The 19,532-nt window shown below is 35.1% G+C and overlaps 3 protein-coding genes across 3 annotated transcripts; 1 reads left to right on the forward strand and 2 right to left on the reverse strand.

The window, feature by feature from the left end:
- Positions 1-643: 643 nt before the first annotated feature.
- LOC137815518 (COP1-interactive protein 1-like) lies at positions 644-2,566 on the reverse strand. Its single transcript, XM_068618634.1, has 3 exons — positions 2,330-2,566; positions 1,552-1,590; positions 644-1,426 (listed from the first exon to the last, which is right to left on the reverse strand). Exons 1-3 carry the CDS (start codon positions 2,564-2,566, stop codon positions 644-646), a joined length of 1,059 nt encoding a protein of 352 aa, XP_068474735.1.
- Positions 2,567-12,972: 10,406 nt separating this feature from the next.
- On the reverse strand, positions 12,973-15,474 carry LOC137813557 (rust resistance kinase Lr10-like). Its single transcript, XM_068615887.1, has 2 exons — positions 14,355-15,474; positions 12,973-14,271 (listed from the first exon to the last, which is right to left on the reverse strand). Exons 1-2 carry the CDS (start codon positions 15,115-15,117, stop codon positions 13,181-13,183), a joined length of 1,854 nt encoding a protein of 617 aa, XP_068471988.1. The 5' UTR covers positions 15,118-15,474; the 3' UTR covers positions 12,973-13,180.
- Positions 15,475-15,655: 181 nt separating this feature from the next.
- Positions 15,656-18,719, forward strand: LOC137813556 (LEAF RUST 10 DISEASE-RESISTANCE LOCUS RECEPTOR-LIKE PROTEIN KINASE-like 2.4). Its single transcript, XM_068615886.1, has 4 exons — positions 15,656-16,505; positions 16,882-16,923; positions 17,234-17,257; positions 17,478-18,719. Exons 1-4 carry the CDS (start codon positions 15,656-15,658, stop codon positions 18,656-18,658), a joined length of 2,097 nt encoding a protein of 698 aa, XP_068471987.1. The 3' UTR covers positions 18,659-18,719.
- The last annotated feature ends 813 nt before the right edge of the window (positions 18,720-19,532 follow it).

Raw genomic sequence — 19,532 nt, forward strand, 5'->3', positions numbered from 1 at the left:
GCCGAAGATGAAGGCAGATGGACGCTTCCTAGCTGGCCAGAGGATGAGGTCGGGGGACAGTTTACTTGAACGTATACAGTGAAACAGGTAGCACCGATCATGAAGGCGGCCGGCGAGACCACAGGGAAGGTGTGTACGAAGGCACCCGAACTCACCATCCAGAAGAGATCGCGCTCCGAGGCAACTATGCACTGAGTAGTATCATGCATAAGTAACTTAGCCAAAGAAGAGTCAGAAGTAGCGCCCAAGTCAAGGATACTCTAGATGATGGCACGTGTACAGCTGGATGCGAGCCACGTGTCCAGATGTGTAACTGCCAGGAGAGAGAAAGTGCCCAGGTATATAAGAGTCTCCAACGAACTTCTGAGGTACGCACGTTCAGATTATCTCTTTACGCTTGCGAGTCTTGAGTACACTGAGAGAGAACTGGTCACGGTTCCTTAGAGTTCTTGAGTTTTACTCTTAAGTAATTGGTGGTTAAGTCGCTGACTTGGGCGTCGGAGCGCGATCGGCCGCAGCGGCGCCGTTTCGTCTTTTGCAGGTTCTTGAGGTGGATCGCGGCGAAGGACGGAGGCAAACACGGCGCATACGTCGATCCAAGTTTGACGAGGCAAAGCTCCAGCGTTTTGGTCAACAGGCAGGATCAATAAGGAATTTCACTAATTGGAATCAGTTCGCCATTATAAAAATCTTTACCCACGTCAAAATTTCCAGCATCCAATGGAATCTTGTAAAAATACTTAGCTTGCTGGAGAGCTTTTTGAAAACCCAACTTGTGTTGTTGAACAACATAACCCTTAGCCCGAGTAACCCTTGAATTCAACTGGTTTATCACAGATTCTAAACGAAGATTATTATCAGCTTCAGCTTTCTTCGCAGCAGAAAGATCAGCGAAGTTTCCTTTCAATCGTTGAATCTCATCGTCAAGGGATAACTTCTGAGCTGTTAACTCAGCAACCTCATCCTTTAAAGACTCTTTCTCGACTTCATAACAATCCTTAGCCTTAGACAAATCTTCAACCTGGGAGGTTAAGGATCCGATCTTCTCATTTGATTCAGTTGCTTCTTTTTTCAATTTTTCAAGTTCAAAAGAAGAAACAACATCCTTAGTCTTTTCTCTTATTGCTTTGCCAATTAGTAAAGTTCGGCTAGCAAGCTCAATCACCGAATTTGTAAGAGAAGGAATAGTAGCCGATGAGAACATGTCACGAGAGGAAGCATCGTGACTAGTATGCACAAAATCCGAAAAACGTGTAGAAGAGGTGAAGACAGTTTCAAAAAGGTATTGAGAAGAGCTCCTAGAACCGTGACGATGCCTCTTAGAAGAATGTGATTTCTTAGCACTCTTCTCTCGCTTTCTAGCTTTCTTCGAAGGACCCGCTTCAGCTTCAACAACATTCTCGGTTGCCTCTACCCGAGAACTAGGCTAAAGAATTTCAATGTCCGCCTCCAGTTGGACATTCCTTTTAGGCCGAGGAGTGGAACCTCCAGATTGATTGAATAACTTGAAAAACTAAGCACGACCTTTCGGATTGGTAGCCGCCATCAAACCTGAACATTATCAAAAGATTTAGCAAAGTTAAGGTTCCTCTATAATAATAAAAGAATCTGAAAGAATCACATACCAATGAAGTCTTTTCGAGGGTTACGAGCAACATATAGACGGAGTAGAGCACGAGTAGGAATCTTCTGGGAAAAGTGACAAAGTACCGAAATGACATGATGTTCTTCATTGCTCATGGAATGGTAAGAACATGAATTAAACTTCAAAGGAGAACGAGTCCAGTTGAAAGGAAACTTTGGAACATCACCATTAAAGAAATATTTCTTCCTGGTTTCCTCAATAAAAACTTTGAAAAAACCTCCTTTGAAATTCTTATACGAGGTGGTAAATGGAGATAGAAAACAAATTTTGGTCTTACTGATCAAAGACAACCAGCGAGGTTTCTTACCGGGCCAAGAACTGTAATAGTATAAGAAAGTTTTCGGACTAGGAGTCAGCGAGAGATATTTACACAAAATACTAAAAGCTTGCATATACGCCCAACCGTTAGGGTGAAGTTGAGTAAGTGCAACATTAAGAAAACGTAAGACGCCCATTTGAAATTCACTCGAAGGAAACCTAACATGGAGATCGGTGAAGAGACACGCATAAAAAAAAAAAGAATTTGGAATTATCGCCTTCACGGCCATGGTATACATTGTCAATGGCTCGAGCTCGCCGAAAGGAAATTATTTCTTCGGTAGCTTCGGGAGAATAAACATAAAGGTTAGAAAGTAAGTTGCGGAGGTTTAAAGAAAATCTGTATCGAGAGAAAAATTCTCGAACCTTGGGGTGAACCCATTCGTAACCAAGACGAGGTTTTAATTTCTGCTCGGCCAGTTCATCCTTTTCCTCGACGTCAATATCCACAACTTCTTCACTCGACGTTTTCATACAAGAAAGTGTTTCAGACGAAGATGTAGACTCAGTCTTTTTATTGATTTCAATCACTCTCCTAGTAGATTCGTTGCTCGCGCTCGAATACCCCGAAGAAATGGAAATAGAGCTTGAAGAAGACGTCATACCTTTTAGACACAATTGCTTAAACTTTCTGAAAATGCCAAAGGAAAAAGCGGTAAAACAAAGCAAATGAAATTGAACATTTATAGCCATGGAAGAATCATGATACATGAACAGTCATGATGCAGTAAGCGTTATATTAAATTGCATCAAATGGCTAAGGATTCACACCTTGTCATGTCAAACTGCACAGTCAGAGGAAGCACGAAAAATGAAGAGTCCTGTGCAGAATTAACACGACATTAAAGGCACGTTTCTTTTCAAAAATTCGTTTTCCCTCCCAAAATATAAAAGAGGTGAAGTTTCATTTTCTCATAGACATTTCGTCGTTTACATCTCCTTATGCCTGGGGGGCTTAGTGTACTGATTCGGCCGAGAGATTCGGCCGAAAGGTCCAATTAGGCCAAGAGGCCAACCGAAAGCAATGTGAAGATTGAGCCGGGAGTTTAACCCAAAAGTGAAGATGTGAAGTTGAACTAAAAAAAGGTCAATTGAGAGAATTAAAAGAAAAAGATAAAATAAAATGGAAATTATTATTAAACAAAAGCCCATGAAAACGGGCCCAAATATGCAGGTGTGTGTAGTAAATGTTTAATACAAAGAGAAAAAGCCCAAATAACTTCTGGGCCCAATAAAAGAGTAGTATAAATAGAGGGTCATCGTAAGAGGTAAGGGGAGTGAATTCATTCTAATATCTTGTAAAACTAAATCTAACTTTGGCATCGGAGCACCTTTCAGGTACACACACCCATCTATGAGAGGGAGCCGAGACTAAAAACCGAAAGATCAAATGGAGTAAATTAAGTTTGACTGGAAGCTGTTTGTACCGTCCTGATCTACCAAGATTTGGGCCGATTGGGTTTGCCAGCTTTTGGGTCGATGGTGATGAGCTCATGCCCTAAAGCCTTTACGCCTCGCGAACTCCGCTCAAGGTTGGGGGGCTGTGTACCGTCCCGATTCTACCAGGAATTGGGCCGATTGGGTTTGCCAACTTTTTGGGTCGATTGGACCTGATAGGAATCAGGACGAGAAGGCTAGCTGGCCTAAGCCCAATCATACAGTCTTAGCAAAATTAGATGGTTTCCTCGGATTTAACGAAAACCCCAGTTTAATTGCACAATATTCTTAATTATATCGCTTAAATACTCCGATTATATCGCTTAAATACTCCGATTTGCCTGAACAATATCCTTAATTATATCACTTAAATACTCTGATTATATCGCTTAAATACTTCGATTTACTTGAACAATATCCTTAATTATATTAAATACTCTGATTATATCGCTTAAATACTCTGATTTACTTGCACAATATCCTTAATTATATTGTCTAAATACTTTGACTCGCTTGATATTCCTGATTACGTTGCATAACTGCCTGGATTATATGATAGAATCATCCCGATATACTAAGATTTTAGGAAAAGTTACCTGAAGATGACATGTTAATATCCGGAGAAACGAGAGTCCAAAAGAAAAAGCCCGTAAGGCCTTATAAATAGACAACCACCCTCAGGGAGTATCTCAACTTGCTTTTTTACATTATACTCACTAGATATACAAAATTTGATGCTCTTAGTGACTTCAACGTCGGAGTGTAATCGTGGGAGGAGCCCCCATTCGTTCTCTAGAAGCTGATCTACTAAAGCTTGAAGGGAGGCCATCAGGAGCTCATCCGGATTCCGACCGACTTCAAGCCAGCGAGAACAGTGTCCATCAAGCAATTCGATAAAACGAGAAAGATTTATGAACCAAGTACAAACCAAGAACAAATAAGCCGAAAGTTTGAGTCGAGAAAGGAGTTCGGAAGCGAGGGCCGAGAAGTCAACGGGTGGAAGGCAAAAAAAGAGTTTGCTTCTATGTCCTTGTAAGAACAATTAATTTATTACTTTTTCCGTGTTGTTATAAAATAAGGTGTATGATACTCATTTAATTCAAAGTTAGAAAATTATTATTTCATTGAAAAGATTTCACATATAAGGAAATGTTTCAACCTTAATTGTGTCTTTATGTAAAAAAAATGCACAAAAAATGAAAGAATTTGGGACTATGAACATCATAAATGTTTTGAATATATCTGTACTTTATTTTTTCTTCTATCTTTAAAAAATCTCGTGGTATGATACTACACTTAATCCAACTAATTCAAAGTTGGAGAGAAAGAAAGATGAATGTGTACCTCTACTCATTTTAAGATGAACATTTTTAAAAACAATAAGAAACAAGGTTGATGTGTGAAGATTCATTATATTAGTTCACCCAACAATAAGAGTTACGCCCTGTCACCTCAAACAACCTGCTTAAGACTCTCACTAAGTATTTGTAAACCATTTTAGGTACACAAGTATTTTATACCTCTCCAGGTTAATCAATATTCTTACACCTCTATAGGTCACCCAATATTTTTACACCTCTATAGGTCACTCAGTATTCTTACACCTCATCAGTTCACCCAATATTCTTACACTTATACGGGTCACCAAGTATTTTCTACCTCTCTATGTACACTAAGTATTCTTTACCTCTTTAGGTAACCAGTCTTAATCTCTCCCAAAGATTAAGACCTCTTAACAATAAGAAACATATTTACTCAGAGAACCGTGAAACCTCTAAGGGTATACTTCACAATGTGAAATATTTACAATGGTTTAGCACACAACCCAATCTCACAAGTCGCTTTACAATATCTGATATGAATATATATGTAAAAATCTCAATACATAAATGTAAAAGCATTTATGTACACTTTGAATATTTTTTTTTGTTATTGTTCTTGTATTCATTTTTTTCAAGGTCTTTATAAAGTTTTTAGAATATGACCATTGAAATTTTGCATTCTTCATTCTTCCATATAGCCATTATACGCTCAATATAGAAACAATTACTCTGATTGATCTTTTTGTGTTTTGAATGTGTAAGGCATTTTGAATTCTTTCCTTATACTATTCAAATATGAACGTTGAGGATTTAATCTTCTTTACTCAAATATGTCATGTTGTTCTTCTCTTTAAACGTGCTAGATGCTTAAAATGGAAATTTAAGCTTTGATGTTTTCTACGCGTTCATGAATCACTATAATCTTTTGAAATTGTTTCTTTACTCGCATTTAATCGAATGTTGAAGCTTGAACCAATTCTAAATTTGAATATTTCCTTTATTACATTGTTCATTATCTTCCACGTATTAGACGCTTAATATGGAAATATTGGTTTTGATAAAATCTTCATGTCTTTAATCACTTTTTGTTTCTCAAAGAGTTTCTTTATCTAAGTAAAATTTGACCGTTGAGGATAGAACATTTCTTGACTTGTATATCTTCTCTTCAACATTATTAATTTCTTTCTTCATATCAGATACTTATAAAGGAAAGTTCAAATATATGTCTTCAATGCATTTTACTATTTGTTTGTGCTTAGAATCATCTTTATCTTTGAATATCTTCATTTGTATCTTCTTAATATTACTTCATTCTTGATCTACGCAAATCTCGCTCATCAGTTTCATATCTTTCCTATCTTCTTATCAGACACTCAATAAGGAAAATTTGACATTCAACTTTATTTATGTCTTTATGTTCCTTTGATAATTTATAGGAACAATACAAGTATTAGTGAATATTATAATTAACATGATAAATCATGTGTATCATTGAAAAAATATAATATAATATAATGTAGTTAATAGTATTTGTCAAACTCTTATAAGCATGAGTCATCCTTTCACATTGTAAATAATATAATAAAAAATTTCTCTTTGGTCATGTAATGGGCCTTGGTTTCATCTTTTGGGTCTTGTATTTGAGCTAATACTAGAGTTGGGTGTAAATAGTAATAGAGTCTAGGTAGGGTTAGAATTGGGCTTCATTGAGCCCAATTGTAAATGGGTGTGCGTCTAGAATAAATGGGCGTTCGTCTAGCAACATGGAGCAACCCCTCTAGGCATGGTGAGCATGAACATTGGCAAGGAGAGCATGGGTATCCACATAGCATATCCTCAATGGAGAAGATTTCCACAATTGAAGATAGGTCACTTGTCAAGCTCCAATTTGAGAGGATTTGCTCCAATGAGAGAGAGTCATTTGTCATCATGTGAGTGGAAAGTTTTTAGGGTTAAAATTATGATATTGGACACCACTTTACACTATAAATAAGAGTGTTAATCCTTTTGTAAAATTCATCTAGAATGAGAAGAGTTGTGTTGTCCATTTTTTGTCATAAACATTTGTTCTTGAGCTCTCTCTAGGCTAATCTCTTGTGTAATCCCCCTAGAATCTTAACTAGTGAGTTGACCTCATCTTTCACTCTCCCAAACCCATATTTTCCACTTCAAATCTAGATATCTTTTCCTCCATTGCAGAAAGCTTCTCCAACTCCATTAAAAGATACAAAGCAATACAATGCAAGGAGAAAAAGGTATCTATCATTTGGTATCTAAAGTCATGGTTATGTTGAGATAAGTAGAACATTTTTTCTTCTAAATTTTCTTTCCATATATTATGTGTTGTCTTCACTATTTTTAGATTGTCTTAAACATGTTTTGGTTTCATTCCATCCATTGATTTGTTGTTTTGTTCAAATTTTTTGGTTCAAATCACTTGTTCCTACTTGAACCATCCATATGTTGTTCTGGGTGCTCTAATTTGTGAAACCATGTGTGCTTTCGTTTTCTCTTGAGTCCTGTTTCATTTTATTTGGTTAATTCACTTTAATTGTGCTTCGTGTTATTTTCTAAATTTGTCCATGTTGTCAAAGTGTTGAGAATTCATGAATGTCATAAAATTCTAGTAGTACTTTTGTTCAATTTTATTTTCTTGCTTTTGTGTCCAACAACAATAAAAATTAGAAAAAAATTATTTGATGAAACGAAAGTGATTTGGTGTTTTTGTGTTTTTAATTTTTTGTATTTAAGATATTTGACTTGTTATTAGACCATTGACAAGTTCCTTATTAAAGTTAGGTTTCCTTTGTGTCTTGAGTTAATCATAATCTTCTTTCAATTCCACAACTTTCCTTCTTTTTGTTGTTTGATGATTTTTGGTATTGGATGGAAAAAATTATTGCAAGCAATGTACGCGTTCAAATGGTGTGGAATTTTATGTGAGAACTTCAATATGTTGATAGGCACATCCAACTTTTCAGTACAAAAAATGATAAATGTTGAAAGCCTAGATGCCAGTATTGAAAAAGTTTGAAAGAGGCGTAGAAAAAGGCTCTTGGGTTTTGATTTACTGCATTTGTTTTAATTCATATTTTGAGCTGAAATTTTGTGAGAAGATTACTTATTGTGTTAGTAATTTGTGGTTAAAATGTGGGAGAAAAATTCAATCTATAAAAATTGAAATGAATTGTTGAATTAGTGTTGCGAGAACCATTCTTAGGGATTTTTGTTTTGTTTTATTCATATAATCTTGTACCATTCTTATGTTTCTTTTGAGTGCTTACTTTTCTTAGGATTGAACTAGTTTAAATTTGTTGCAATTTCAGTTCCTAGACTTAGAAATTTCTTTTTGTTTCTTAGCTTTCATTCTTCTTTGTGTTTTAAGTATTTTTTTCATTTCAAAGAAATTTGTGAAGTGCAATTGGGATAAGTTATGGCTGAGAAAGACTTGATATTTAAGTGATCCTTTTATCCACCTCTCTTTCTTGGAAATTTACCTTTTGTGCTAAACTTACTTTCTTTCTTATTGAAATACTTATAATACAAAATTAAAATGTCTAGGAAAACTTCTCACTATAGTGGAAGTTACCCTAGTGATGCTCCATAAATTTCAACATGTTTAAATCAATAGCTAAAGTCACTTTAACTATGGAGAAAACAAAAGGTTGCTTTAAAAGAAAAAGAAGCCCAACTTGCTATTCTAGAGGAGGACCTTAGACTTTTAAGGCAACAAGAAGAAAACATCCAACAAAAATTAAAAAGGTAGAAGTGTGTCCAACAAAAGTTATAGGTTGAGGGATACTCAGTTTGGGGAGGGTAGCTCAAGAGTGAATCAATATTATCAACCCCAACCTAGAAGACATAGAAGAGTAACCAAGCCTAGAGAGGTTAGAGTCGCCTTACCTCACTTTCATGAGAAAGAAGATGTTGAAGTCTACCTTGATTGAGAAATCAAAGTAGAACAACTATTTTATTGTGACTAAGTCAACGAGGAAAGGGAATTACCCATGGAAATCTTAATTTTCCAGGGATATGCCATGTACTGGTGGACTTCCTTGAAAATAGGGAGACACCTCCACAATTGAGCCATTTGTTTAGTATTGGAATGAACTCAAGAGTGCTCTAAGACACCATTATATTCCCTTTTACTATAATCGGGAGCTTAGGGATAGGCTTTAAGGACTACATAGAAAAACATGAGTGTAGAAGAATATAAGCAGAAGATGGAGTTATACATGATGAGGGTGGGAATCCGGGAGGAAGAGAACATCACCATAGCTAGGTTCATGAGCGGTCTCAATCTTGAGATAAGAGTCAAAGTTGAATTTTTGCCATCTTAATGTCTTGGTCCAACTTTGCATTAAAGTTGAGCAACAAAATTTGAGAAAATAATCAAGTCGAAAAGAAAACTCTTACTCTAGTTCTTACCAAAAGAAAGATTCCAAGAGTGATGGTGTTTTTACAAAAGATAAAAATAAAGAATAACCCTCCAAAAACCTATATAAGGAAAAAAGCAAGGATGTGCAAACCTCACACAATCGCACTAGGGATATTTAGTGTTTTAAATGTCTTGGTAGAGGTCACATTGCATCTCAATGCGCAAAAATATGGTCATGATCTTAAGGGGTAAGGACATTTATAGTAGCAAGGATGAAACATTTAGTAAGAGTGAAGAATTCGAGAGTGAACATAATGAGGATGCATATCCATGTGAGGGGGATCTGGTGATGATCCGAAGAACCCTAAAAAATCAACCTAGTCTTCAACTTGAATCACAAAGGGAGAACATCTTTCACACCAGATGTAAAATTTTAGAAAACACATGTTCTCTCATTGTTGATAGTGGGTCATGGCGTAATTTTTTCAATACTAGGTTGGTTGAGAACTTAAATCTAACTGTCATTCTGCACCCGAAGTCATATAGTTTCATTGCCTAATGAAGATGGGGATTTGACAGTTAATCAACAAGTGAAGGTCAAGTTACTTGTGGGCCAATATGAATACAAAGTTTATGGAATATTGTTCCCATGAAAACTTGTCATATCTTATTGGGAAGGTCATTGCAATTTGATAAGAAAATCATACATAATGGACAACTTGCTAGAAGTTACAAAGGTAGAAATGATAGCTTGAAGCAGTAAGCTTCCATTTTGTCTTGCAGTTATGAGGACATTTTCCAACTCGGACAATGACTCTTAGCAAGTGAGGAGGCAAATGAGCAATTGGCTCGTTAGTTCCAATCCTTTCAATCACTTTTTCATTTAGTTATGCAATTCCTCTCTCTAGATGCTCATAGTCTTCTACAATAGCACCAATCAATGCAAGACCATTCCAATCCACAAATCCCATTAATGTAGGACCAACCTCATGATCATCAACAACAAGAGTCATCACAACAACAAATGTAACCATAACAACAAGAAAATAATTATGAAGAGGAAAATGTTGATCAATCATCTCCTGAGTATGTACATTATTAATTAGATTGTTATTGGAATTTTAATGTAGTTCTTTATCCATACTTTTTTATTTATATTTCAAGTCTAATGAATAATACATATTTACATATTTCATATACATTTATTTCATATCTTAAGACCAATTATATGCATTTATGAATGGTACATTGAATATTAAATTCATTTGTATGTTATTTATTTGGAGATTGTACAATTGTTATATAGGATAGACAGATGTACATATCTATGGAATTTTTGGAAAAGCCTACCAAAATTTTCTTTTTCTAATATTACCTAATTTCATTGGTAATATATTGAAGAACACATATGTCTGTAATTATCGAAAGACTCACCCGACAGTAATTACCGAAGGGTCCATCTATCGATAATTACTAACGGACACATCCTTTGGTACATTAATGATAAATGCATTCGTCAGTAAATGCATTATGATATATAGTCAAAGAATGGGATTATTGAGGGCTTATCCCTTGGTAATTTCCAAAGGATAATGTCATCAGTAATTACTAAAGGATACATTTGTTAGCAATTATCGACAATCATAATAAATCCATTGGTAAGCATTACCGACAGTGGTTTTATCAACAAATTTAGTACTGTCATTTTTTTCCTCAGAAAATGCAATTAGCGACGAATTTCTCACATTATCTACAGATTTTGACTGTCATTTTCTTATGAAGGTTATTTGTTTATGGTAAGGAGAATGTTTGGTCAAGTCCAAAAGGACTTTGATGTTACTCAAAGAAAAAATATTTTTATAAGATGGCTTATGATAAAGGTTAAATCATTGTAAAATTCATACTAAGATAGACATGCATTATGTGTAAAATGTATAAAAAAAGCAACCTGAAAAGCTGCAAAACCTCCCACAAAGCAAATAAATTGAATAAATCTTGTAGAAACATAAGAAAAAGAACAAACAAATAAAGATTAGAATAGACCAATTCACTCAGTGCATGAGGAACGAATAAGCGGATTGTCTACAGAGAGCAAACATTAAAGAAATTCCCAAATTATTGAGCATGGATGACATGCGCTGAGCAAATTGAAGCCACATGAACTAAGAGATACATATTTTAAAAGGCTAAGCGAATTCATATGGGTTGAGCAAAAAGAGTTCTTCACCATAAAGAAAGATCAAATTCGCTTTAAAGAGGCTTGTAGCCAACTTGAACCAAAGGGATAAAGATTCATTTTTGCTTAGGTTTGGCTTGAAGCAAATCCCAAGCCTAAGAAGACTTCATGGTTAAGAAAGGGTTGTGATGGGCTCAACTTGAAGCGAATCCCAGCCAAATCCCCGGATATTTGAATCCAAGAAAGCCCAGAAATGGGCTTGAAGCCCAAAATATTTCTTTAACGTGAAGGAAACCAATTGATAACTATTTTACAAAAAGTGTACCATGTTAGAAGTAATAAATTATCCCCAAGGACGGATATCAAACATACAAGGAACAGTTAAAATCTCATATATAATATTCACTAAATATAAGACAATATGTAAAAAGTTTGTTGAAAGGTTGTGTGTATGATGAATTTGTAAGAAATAAAATAAAGCAAAGTAATTGATTTGTATGAGTGAATTGAGAAAATTGGGATTGGGGTTCATCCTTCTCACTCGTTTGTATTTTCAAAAACATATAATATTTCATATTGATTGATATTGATGCACATATAAAAATAATTCATATCGATTCCTGCATACAAAGTTATTATGAGAGTCTCCTAAATATTGATTCATCGCATAAAAACTCCTTATCTTTACAAACTAATGTTATAAAGCAAATAACATTTCAAATTTTTTCCTTGCATTCAAATATGTTAAGCATTATCATTTAGGTTAGATGCTTAAAAGTATTTTCCAGTCAAATATAAGGATCAAAATCATGAATAGTTCGACCTTTGAGAATAAAATGATAATACCAATGATCAATCAAGAGCTGAATATTATAGATAAATATTACCTGAATACATAAGAGTTTGAAAATTACTCTCGATCCCAAAGGGAAGAATTAACCACTCATGTTGGCCCATGGGAAGGAAGAAAAGAAGATCCGAGATGTTTCTCCTTGACAACTACCTCCTCTAGAATATTCTATCTCTCTCTATTCTTCCAATGATGTCTAGGGTTATGTCTCACGCCTTCTATTTAACGTTAAAAAAAAAAATATTAATAAGAGAACAATCTAGTTTCACAACAAAAAGAATAGAAATTGGAAGCCAAAACATGGTATCACACCAAATGTTTCATTTCTCTTGGTTTGCTCGTAAATAAAAAATGGGCATAAAGAATTCTTTCATTGGACTCAAAGTGGGTGTCAAAATGTTCTAATTAAGAGTTTAGGAGGAACCTAAACCATTTAGTATTAACGTCTTATCTTTTCTTAGTTCTCAGGTCCTATTTATAATTGGTTATTCCTATTGATGTTGTAATTATAATTAGATCTAGAGTTTAGATTTCACATTATTTCCCCTTCTAGAAAATCTTATATTTTCTTTGATAATCTTGACAAATCTAACTGGTAAAGTACCTACCGGACACAACCTCCAAGTTTTGAAGGTAAGTGAAGAGACTATCAATTAGGTTGGTAAAATGCCTAATTCTACACAACAAAGAATTATGGATAAGGTCGACAAAATGTCTATTCATATACTGGTGAAATGCCTACCAATACAACTGTGTATACAATTTTAGTTTTACAAATAAATGGCATGTAGAAATTCTATTTGTCATTAAAAATGGGTTTGTTTAATTATTTTTTATTGGACTTAGTTGAAAGAAAAACCTTTATATTAATAGAGTTAATTCAAAGCCAGAAAAAATTTTCTTATGTAAAGAAAACAAAATGCATTTAAACACTACTGTTTGAATGTAATCATATTACATAAAATACATGTTCTTTTTTTCTACAAATTAATATACTATTTTCTTCCACTGTGAATACATTAATAAAATTGCGAGGGTAGAAGTTGTTATTCGCTTATTCTTGAATCGCTTCCAACGCCATAGGAGGTCTTGTTGAAGTGAGTCTGCCAGTAGCAGTGGAAGTCGTTGAGTGAAATGGGTTAGGAGGAACAGTTAACTGGTTTTCCTCTGCAGTTTCTAACATTTGTAAGACAGATTTTATGGATGGTCTGTTCACTGGCTGCCACTGAATACACCAAAGTCCAACAATTGCTAGTTTCTTTGCAATTTTAACTTCATCTTCATCCTCAACATGGACATGGATATCTCCATCAACCAGGTTATGGATCCAATCTGGGTAGAGAACATGGAAATCTTGTGCTGAAGATATGTCTACATTCTTCCTTCCTCCAACCATTTCCAACAACAACATTCCATAACTGTAGATATCAGATTTATAAGACACATTTCCAAAGTTTCTAGAAAAAACTTCTGGTGCAATGTATCCCAAGGTTCCCCTTGCAGCTGTCATGGACACCAAACTAGGATTCCTTGAACACAATTTGGCTAAGCCAAAGTCAGAAATTTTCGGAGTGAAGTTGTCATCGAGTAACACATTGTGAGGGTTGATGTCAAAGTGAATAATGGGACGATCACAACCTTGATGAAGATACTCAATCCCTTTAGCTATGCCAAGAGCAATGTGTTGAAGCTTCTCCCAGCCAAGAAAATGGTCCTTGTCGTCCGGTGGAAATATGAAGCTTTGTAGCGAACCGTTTGGAAATAAATTGTAGACAAGAGCACGATGGAGTCCTTCTGCACAGAAGCCAAGCAAACGAACCACGTTGATGTGGTGGATTTTTCCCATAATTCCAACTTCATTGATGAAATCTTTCCCATCTCCCTCTGTATTATTGAGGATCTTCACAGCCACCAGAATCTCATTCGAAAGCTTTCCTCTAAATACAGCTCCATGAGCTCCTTCCCCCAACTTCTCTTTAAAACCACCTGTGATTCTTTTAATATCAGCATAGGTAAATCTTGCAGGCTTATCTGCCCTGTAATCCTCTAGAAACTTATCCACTCTAGCTTGGTCTTCTTCTTTCTTTCTAAAATGGCGGTCTATCTTAAAGACGGCAATAACCGCCAGCCCCAGAAAAACAGAACCTGCAATATCATTAGGAGACTTGCTTAAAGAGAGAAAGAAAACAAAAAACTAAGTGAACTAATATGATAGAGTCTGGTCTCACCTGCAGCAGTGAAAAGAACAGATCTGGGAATGTGAATTTTTCTTGGTTTCGCACTGCAGTCTACACATTCGATGTCCGTTTTGCTGTTCTTCTTCCATTTACATCTATTGCCTTTTGCTTCGCACTCACTACAACTTGGTTTGGACCATCTCAAATTCAACCGATTCGTCCGCAGGTCAGAGGCCGAGGCCTGCGAAATGATGTTGAACATCTTGGTACAAGATGTTAGGTCCAATTCGAGGATACTTTCGTCAGAGTTAGATACATAAGTCGGACAATAAATCATATCTTGTGAACCCGAGTTTAACTGGTCGCTGTTTCTCAGGTGTGTAAGCCCAAGTAAAGAACAATCGAAGAAGTTCAAGTTGTTGTATCTTACAAGTCCATGTGATGAATAAAGTTCGTAAGGAGGAATAGTAAAATTGTAGAGGTTTAGAAACTTCTTCGGAAGGCAATTTTCTGGATCTTCCAAGTAAGTAAGCTGAGATCGGTAGTCTATGTTTGTGACACGGAGTTTTACTGTAGGGTGCACAAGCATGGTCTCTTTATTTTCACTACAATAGACACATAAACCGGGAGAATCACATGCATCTTTCATCCCCTGGAGGAGTTGGAAGGGAAATCTAATAAGCGGTTCTTCAGACCCACAAGACAATTCCGAGCACTCGTTTTGACCGCTGCTACTTACTGCAAGCATGAGTATCAGCAATAGTGTTATCAATATGGAATCACCTTGGAGGGGTAGCATACTCGACTCGCCCATCCCAGCAATGCAAGTGCTTGTTCTCTTTTGGGAAAAGAAAAAACCAGACACAACCTAACTTGGTGCCTCTTTAGATTTATGTTTACCCTATTTTTTGTATTTTTGTTTATTCAATTTACAATCACCCAATAGAAAGAAAGGGATCCAAAAACACGGTTTCTCGTCAAAGTCTACGTCTGTGTTTTAAAGGTTATTGCAGAATTTTCCAAGAAAAAATCCCCTCCCTAGTCGAAGTCTTCCATCTTAAATACGAACTTTAATGATAAGATTTTAATGCATGGCCCACCCCTGTCCCCTGTGACTCTTCAATACGCGTATTGGTATAATTTCTACGAAATTACAAGAGTGAGTTTTTCCTCTGTTCTAAACGGTGTTCATATCTTTTCAATTGTCCAATAATTGTTTAGTAACAATACCCTAATAAAAACTCAATAAAAGAAAAAGATACATCCCTAACCTTCTTGCTTATATCGTTACACCAAAATAATAATAATTAAAAAAACATTAGGGCGAGTCTCTGCATTTATCTTGAGTTTCAATGAAAAACGGTGTGCGTAGAGAGAGCGCGTTATTATTGATGCTGGTGTTTCTACTTGAGCAAATTGGTGCTACAAAACAGTATGAACATGCGTGTCTCCCTTCTTCGTGTGGCAGAGTCACCAACATAACGCATCCATTCCGATTAAAAGGCGACCCAGATCACTGCGGCGACAACAGGTATGAGCTCACCTGTGAAAATAATGTTGCCATTTTATATCTGTACTCCGGAAAATATCATGTTCAGGCAATCAACTACAACAATTTCACAATTCGACTGGTGGATCCCGGCGTTCAACAATTAAATTGCTCCTCCATTCCTCGCTATTTCTTGTCTCGATCCAATTTCAGCGATTCCTATGATTTGAGCAACATAGATATGGAAGCATACCATACTAGTCAAAAACGATTATCCGATCAACCTGTCTATTTTAATCATGGGAAGGTGAACGTGGTTGGTTCAGAGCCGGTTTCCGAACATGTAGTTTTCATGAATTGTAGGCATCCAGTGAGTGACAATGGTAAGTATGTAGATACTGCAGCCTGCGTGAATTGGCACTCCAAAGGTTATACATATGCTATCGCTGGTGACTTAATCTCAGAGGATTTAGAGGTTGGTTGTGATGTAAAGCTGGTTACTCCCACATCTTGGTGGGGTTTGAATACAACTCAACATTCCTACACAGAGATGTACAAGGCACTAGTGTATGGGTTTGAGATTTCGTGGATGATTCGCGCCTGCGAGGACATTTGTGGAAAGTCAGTGGCTCGCTACTGCAATTGGAACCTTTCCGGGAAGGTCGATTGCTCGCTCAACTGCCACAGTTTCCTTGGAATTTTGCATATATGCGGTAAAGGAAGTCAACACTTCATTCTATTATTATGAATTTCTTGAGAATCAACATCATATTATAATTGAAGATAGAAATAATTTTTAATAGAAAGAACAATTTTAAAATTACATACTTCTAGTTGACCAGTGAAAAAAAGTATTTGTTAAAGTTCTTATTATGTAATCATTATCATTACAAACACTCAACCTACCTATATTAAATTTTAATGCTTCTACTCTGTAAACAGTCATTTTCATAATTTGTTAAGGATTTTGACGTATAATTAAATTGACAGTTTTTCTTTAATTATTGATTTTAATTAAATAAAACTTATCTCTTTTAATTGTTTTGTGATCAAAGGAATTCGGAAAATGATATTTTATTTCCCTTTCAGATGGTAGTGGGATATGGTACCAGGTTCTACTATACGCAAGAGGTCAGATTTTATCATCTTATATGACAATCTCAAGCGAGGTTTTTCTAAATTAGCATCAGACTCTTGAGTATGTAATTACATTAATTAGTCATAAAAAGTGAGATTTAGCATCTATAATTGTTCCATTAAAGTTATAAGCCCTTAAATTCAATATATATATATATATATATGACAGTTAAAAAGAAAATTGGCTTCCTATGATGTTTCATACTATACAGTGATATCTTACTCATTGCGTCTCATGGTAACATTATAATCAATCAAACAATTTATCATACTATTTATTCACACAACTAAATTTTTCTTGCAGATACTCTTTATGCTGTCTGGATAGGTGAGTTGTCCTACTTCTATATGCTACTAGAGTAACCATGCAAAAAAGTTTTACAAGAAATAAATTGGCATTATTATTTACTTTTGATTATATGACAATCTCTACCACTTTCATTCATCCGGTAGCAACTTCCAAATATAAACAATTCATTGCACATTTATATCTTTTTCTTTCTCATTTGTTACTCAAACATGGTTATTTTTATGATATTAACTTGTAGGTCTGGTTCAAACAATAAAAGGACAAAATGAAGGTTTTGATGATGTCGGCAACTATAAATTAGGATTAATTATAGGACACTACGTTTTACCATCCTTCTGGGCAGGAAGATTTTTGTTTGGGATGACTTTATTTATTGCACTGTTGATATACAAATGGAAAAGTCGACATTTGTCTATGTACGAAAGTATTGAAAATTACTTGCAACATGCCAATTTGATGCCTATTAGATATTCATATAAGGAAATCAAGAAAATGACCGAAGGTTTCAATGACAAGTTGGGTGAAGGAGGATATGGATCTGTGTTTAAGGGAAAGTTGTCTAGTGGACCTGTTGCGGCAATAAAAATGTTAGGTAAATCAACACGAGATGGACAAGATTTTATCAGTGAAGTTGCAACTATTGGAAGAATACATCATCAAAATATAGTCAAATTAGTTGGATTTTGTGCCGAAGGATCAAAACGTGCACTTGTGTACGAATTCATGTCAAATGGATCTCTTGATAAAATTATTTTTTCTAAAGATGGAAATATAGATTTAAGCTATGATGAAATATATAATATTTCAATTGGAGTAGCTCGGGGAATTGCTTATCTTCACCATGGGTGTGAGATGCAAATTTTGCATTTTGATATCAAGCCCCACAACATCCTACTAGATGGAAAACTCACCCCAAAGGTATCTGATTTTGGATTGGCAAAGTTATATCCAATAGATAACAACATTGCCACAATGACAGGAGCAAGAGGAACAATTAGGTATATGGCTCCAGAATTATTTTATAAAAATATTGGAAGAATATCTCACAAGGCTGATGTTTATAGCTTTGGAATGCTTCTGATGGAGATGGCAAACAAAGGAAAAAACCTAAATCCCCATGCAGAGCATTCAAGTCAACTATACTTTCCCTTTTGGATTCATAAGCATGTAGAAAAAGAAAAACATATAGAAATTGAAGATGCCAACGAGAAAGAAAAGGAAGAAGTAAAAAAAATGATTATAGTTGCACTTTGGTGTATACAGTTGAATCCAAATGATCGTCCCACAATGAATGAAGTAGTTGAAATGCTTGAAGGAGACATTGAAAACCTGAAAATACCTCCAAAGCCTACTTTATATCCAGATGAAACAATGTCAAGTGACCTAGGCTTCACTAGTTCTTCCAATTCTTCCATGTAAATTGCAATTAATTCTTTAATAGATTATATAAAAATGAATAATAGTTTATTTATTGGCTTAACTATTCTTTTTATTATTTGTGTTTGACTATTATAATGATTTTTTCCATTAATATCATTACTTTGAATGCTTTCAATTTGGTCTCATGTTTTGAGAAAACATATCTATACGGTCTTTTATGTAGAAATGATGTTAACGATATTATTACAGTGATATATATGACACAAATAACAAATAACACCTCATTACCCATGATAAGATATCGTGACCCCAATCAGGGAACAAGTAATAAAAAATTAGTTTATATAAAGATGAGGTTCTATTTGTCATTAATTTCAAGGTTACGAAGAATGTATGTAATAACATAAACTGCAAAAGAAATGTTGTGGCAATATGAGAACAAAAGCACTAATGGTGTTTTGTGGCATCCATGCAATGGTGAGGATTGAAAACACTTTGATAGTATATCTCAATTTTCAATTGAGGTACACAATGTGCAATTAGGTTTATGCTCTAATGGTTTTAACACATGTTCATGCATCAAATGCAACATTTTCATGTTGCTCAATAACTGTGACCTTGTACAATCTTTCTCTAGAAATGTGCATGTCTAAACGTTTTACAATTTCTAGTTGTCTCAAAATCTGAAGGTAGATATTGATGTTTTTTTTTAGATTCATCGATAGATGACTTGAAGAAGTTGCTAAGTGGTCTCCTAACATACAATATTTGAAGGAAACAAGACTTCATGTTTAGGAAAACATTAATGTGGACGATTAATGATTTTCTTGAGTATGATATGTTGTCTAGTTGGGAAACTCATGGTAAATTGGCATGCCCACATTGCATGGAGCATACAAAAGGATTTAGATTC

Source organism: Phaseolus vulgaris, chromosome 1 (genome assembly GCF_000499845.2).
Source record: "Phaseolus vulgaris cultivar G19833 chromosome 1, P. vulgaris v2.0, whole genome shotgun sequence".
NCBI classification, from domain to species: Eukaryota; Viridiplantae; Streptophyta; class Magnoliopsida; order Fabales; family Fabaceae; genus Phaseolus; species Phaseolus vulgaris.

Bases quoted from the DNA above. Each gene is read 5' to 3' on its own strand.
- LOC137815518 (XM_068618634.1), bottom strand. From the start codon at position 2,566: ATGACGTCTTCTTCAAGCTCTATTTCCATTTCTTCGGGGTATTCGAGC. The intron at 1,591-2,329 runs GTTCGAGAATTT...TTATTATTATAG, and splicing joins ACGAATGGGTTCACCCCAAG to AGGAACCTTAACTTTGCTAA. The intron at 1,427-1,551 runs GTTTGATGGCGG...GAAATTCTTTAG, and splicing joins AATCTTTTGATAATGTTCAG to CCTAGTTCTCGGGTAGAGGC.
- LOC137813557 (XM_068615887.1), bottom strand. From the start codon at position 15,117: ATGGGCGAGTCGAGTATGCTACCCCTCCAAGGTGATTCCATATTGATA. The intron at 14,272-14,354 runs GTGAGACCAGAC...ATGATATTGCAG, and splicing joins TGTTCTTTTCACTGCTGCAG to GTTCTGTTTTTCTGGGGCTG.
- LOC137813556 (XM_068615886.1), top strand. From the start codon at position 15,656: ATGAAAAACGGTGTGCGTAGAGAGAGCGCGTTATTATTGATGCTGGTG. The intron at 16,506-16,881 runs GTAAAGGAAGTC...TTTCCCTTTCAG, and splicing joins TGGAATTTTGCATATATGCG to ATGGTAGTGGGATATGGTAC. The intron at 17,258-17,477 runs GTGAGTTGTCCT...ATTAACTTGTAG, and splicing joins TCTTTATGCTGTCTGGATAG to GTCTGGTTCAAACAATAAAA.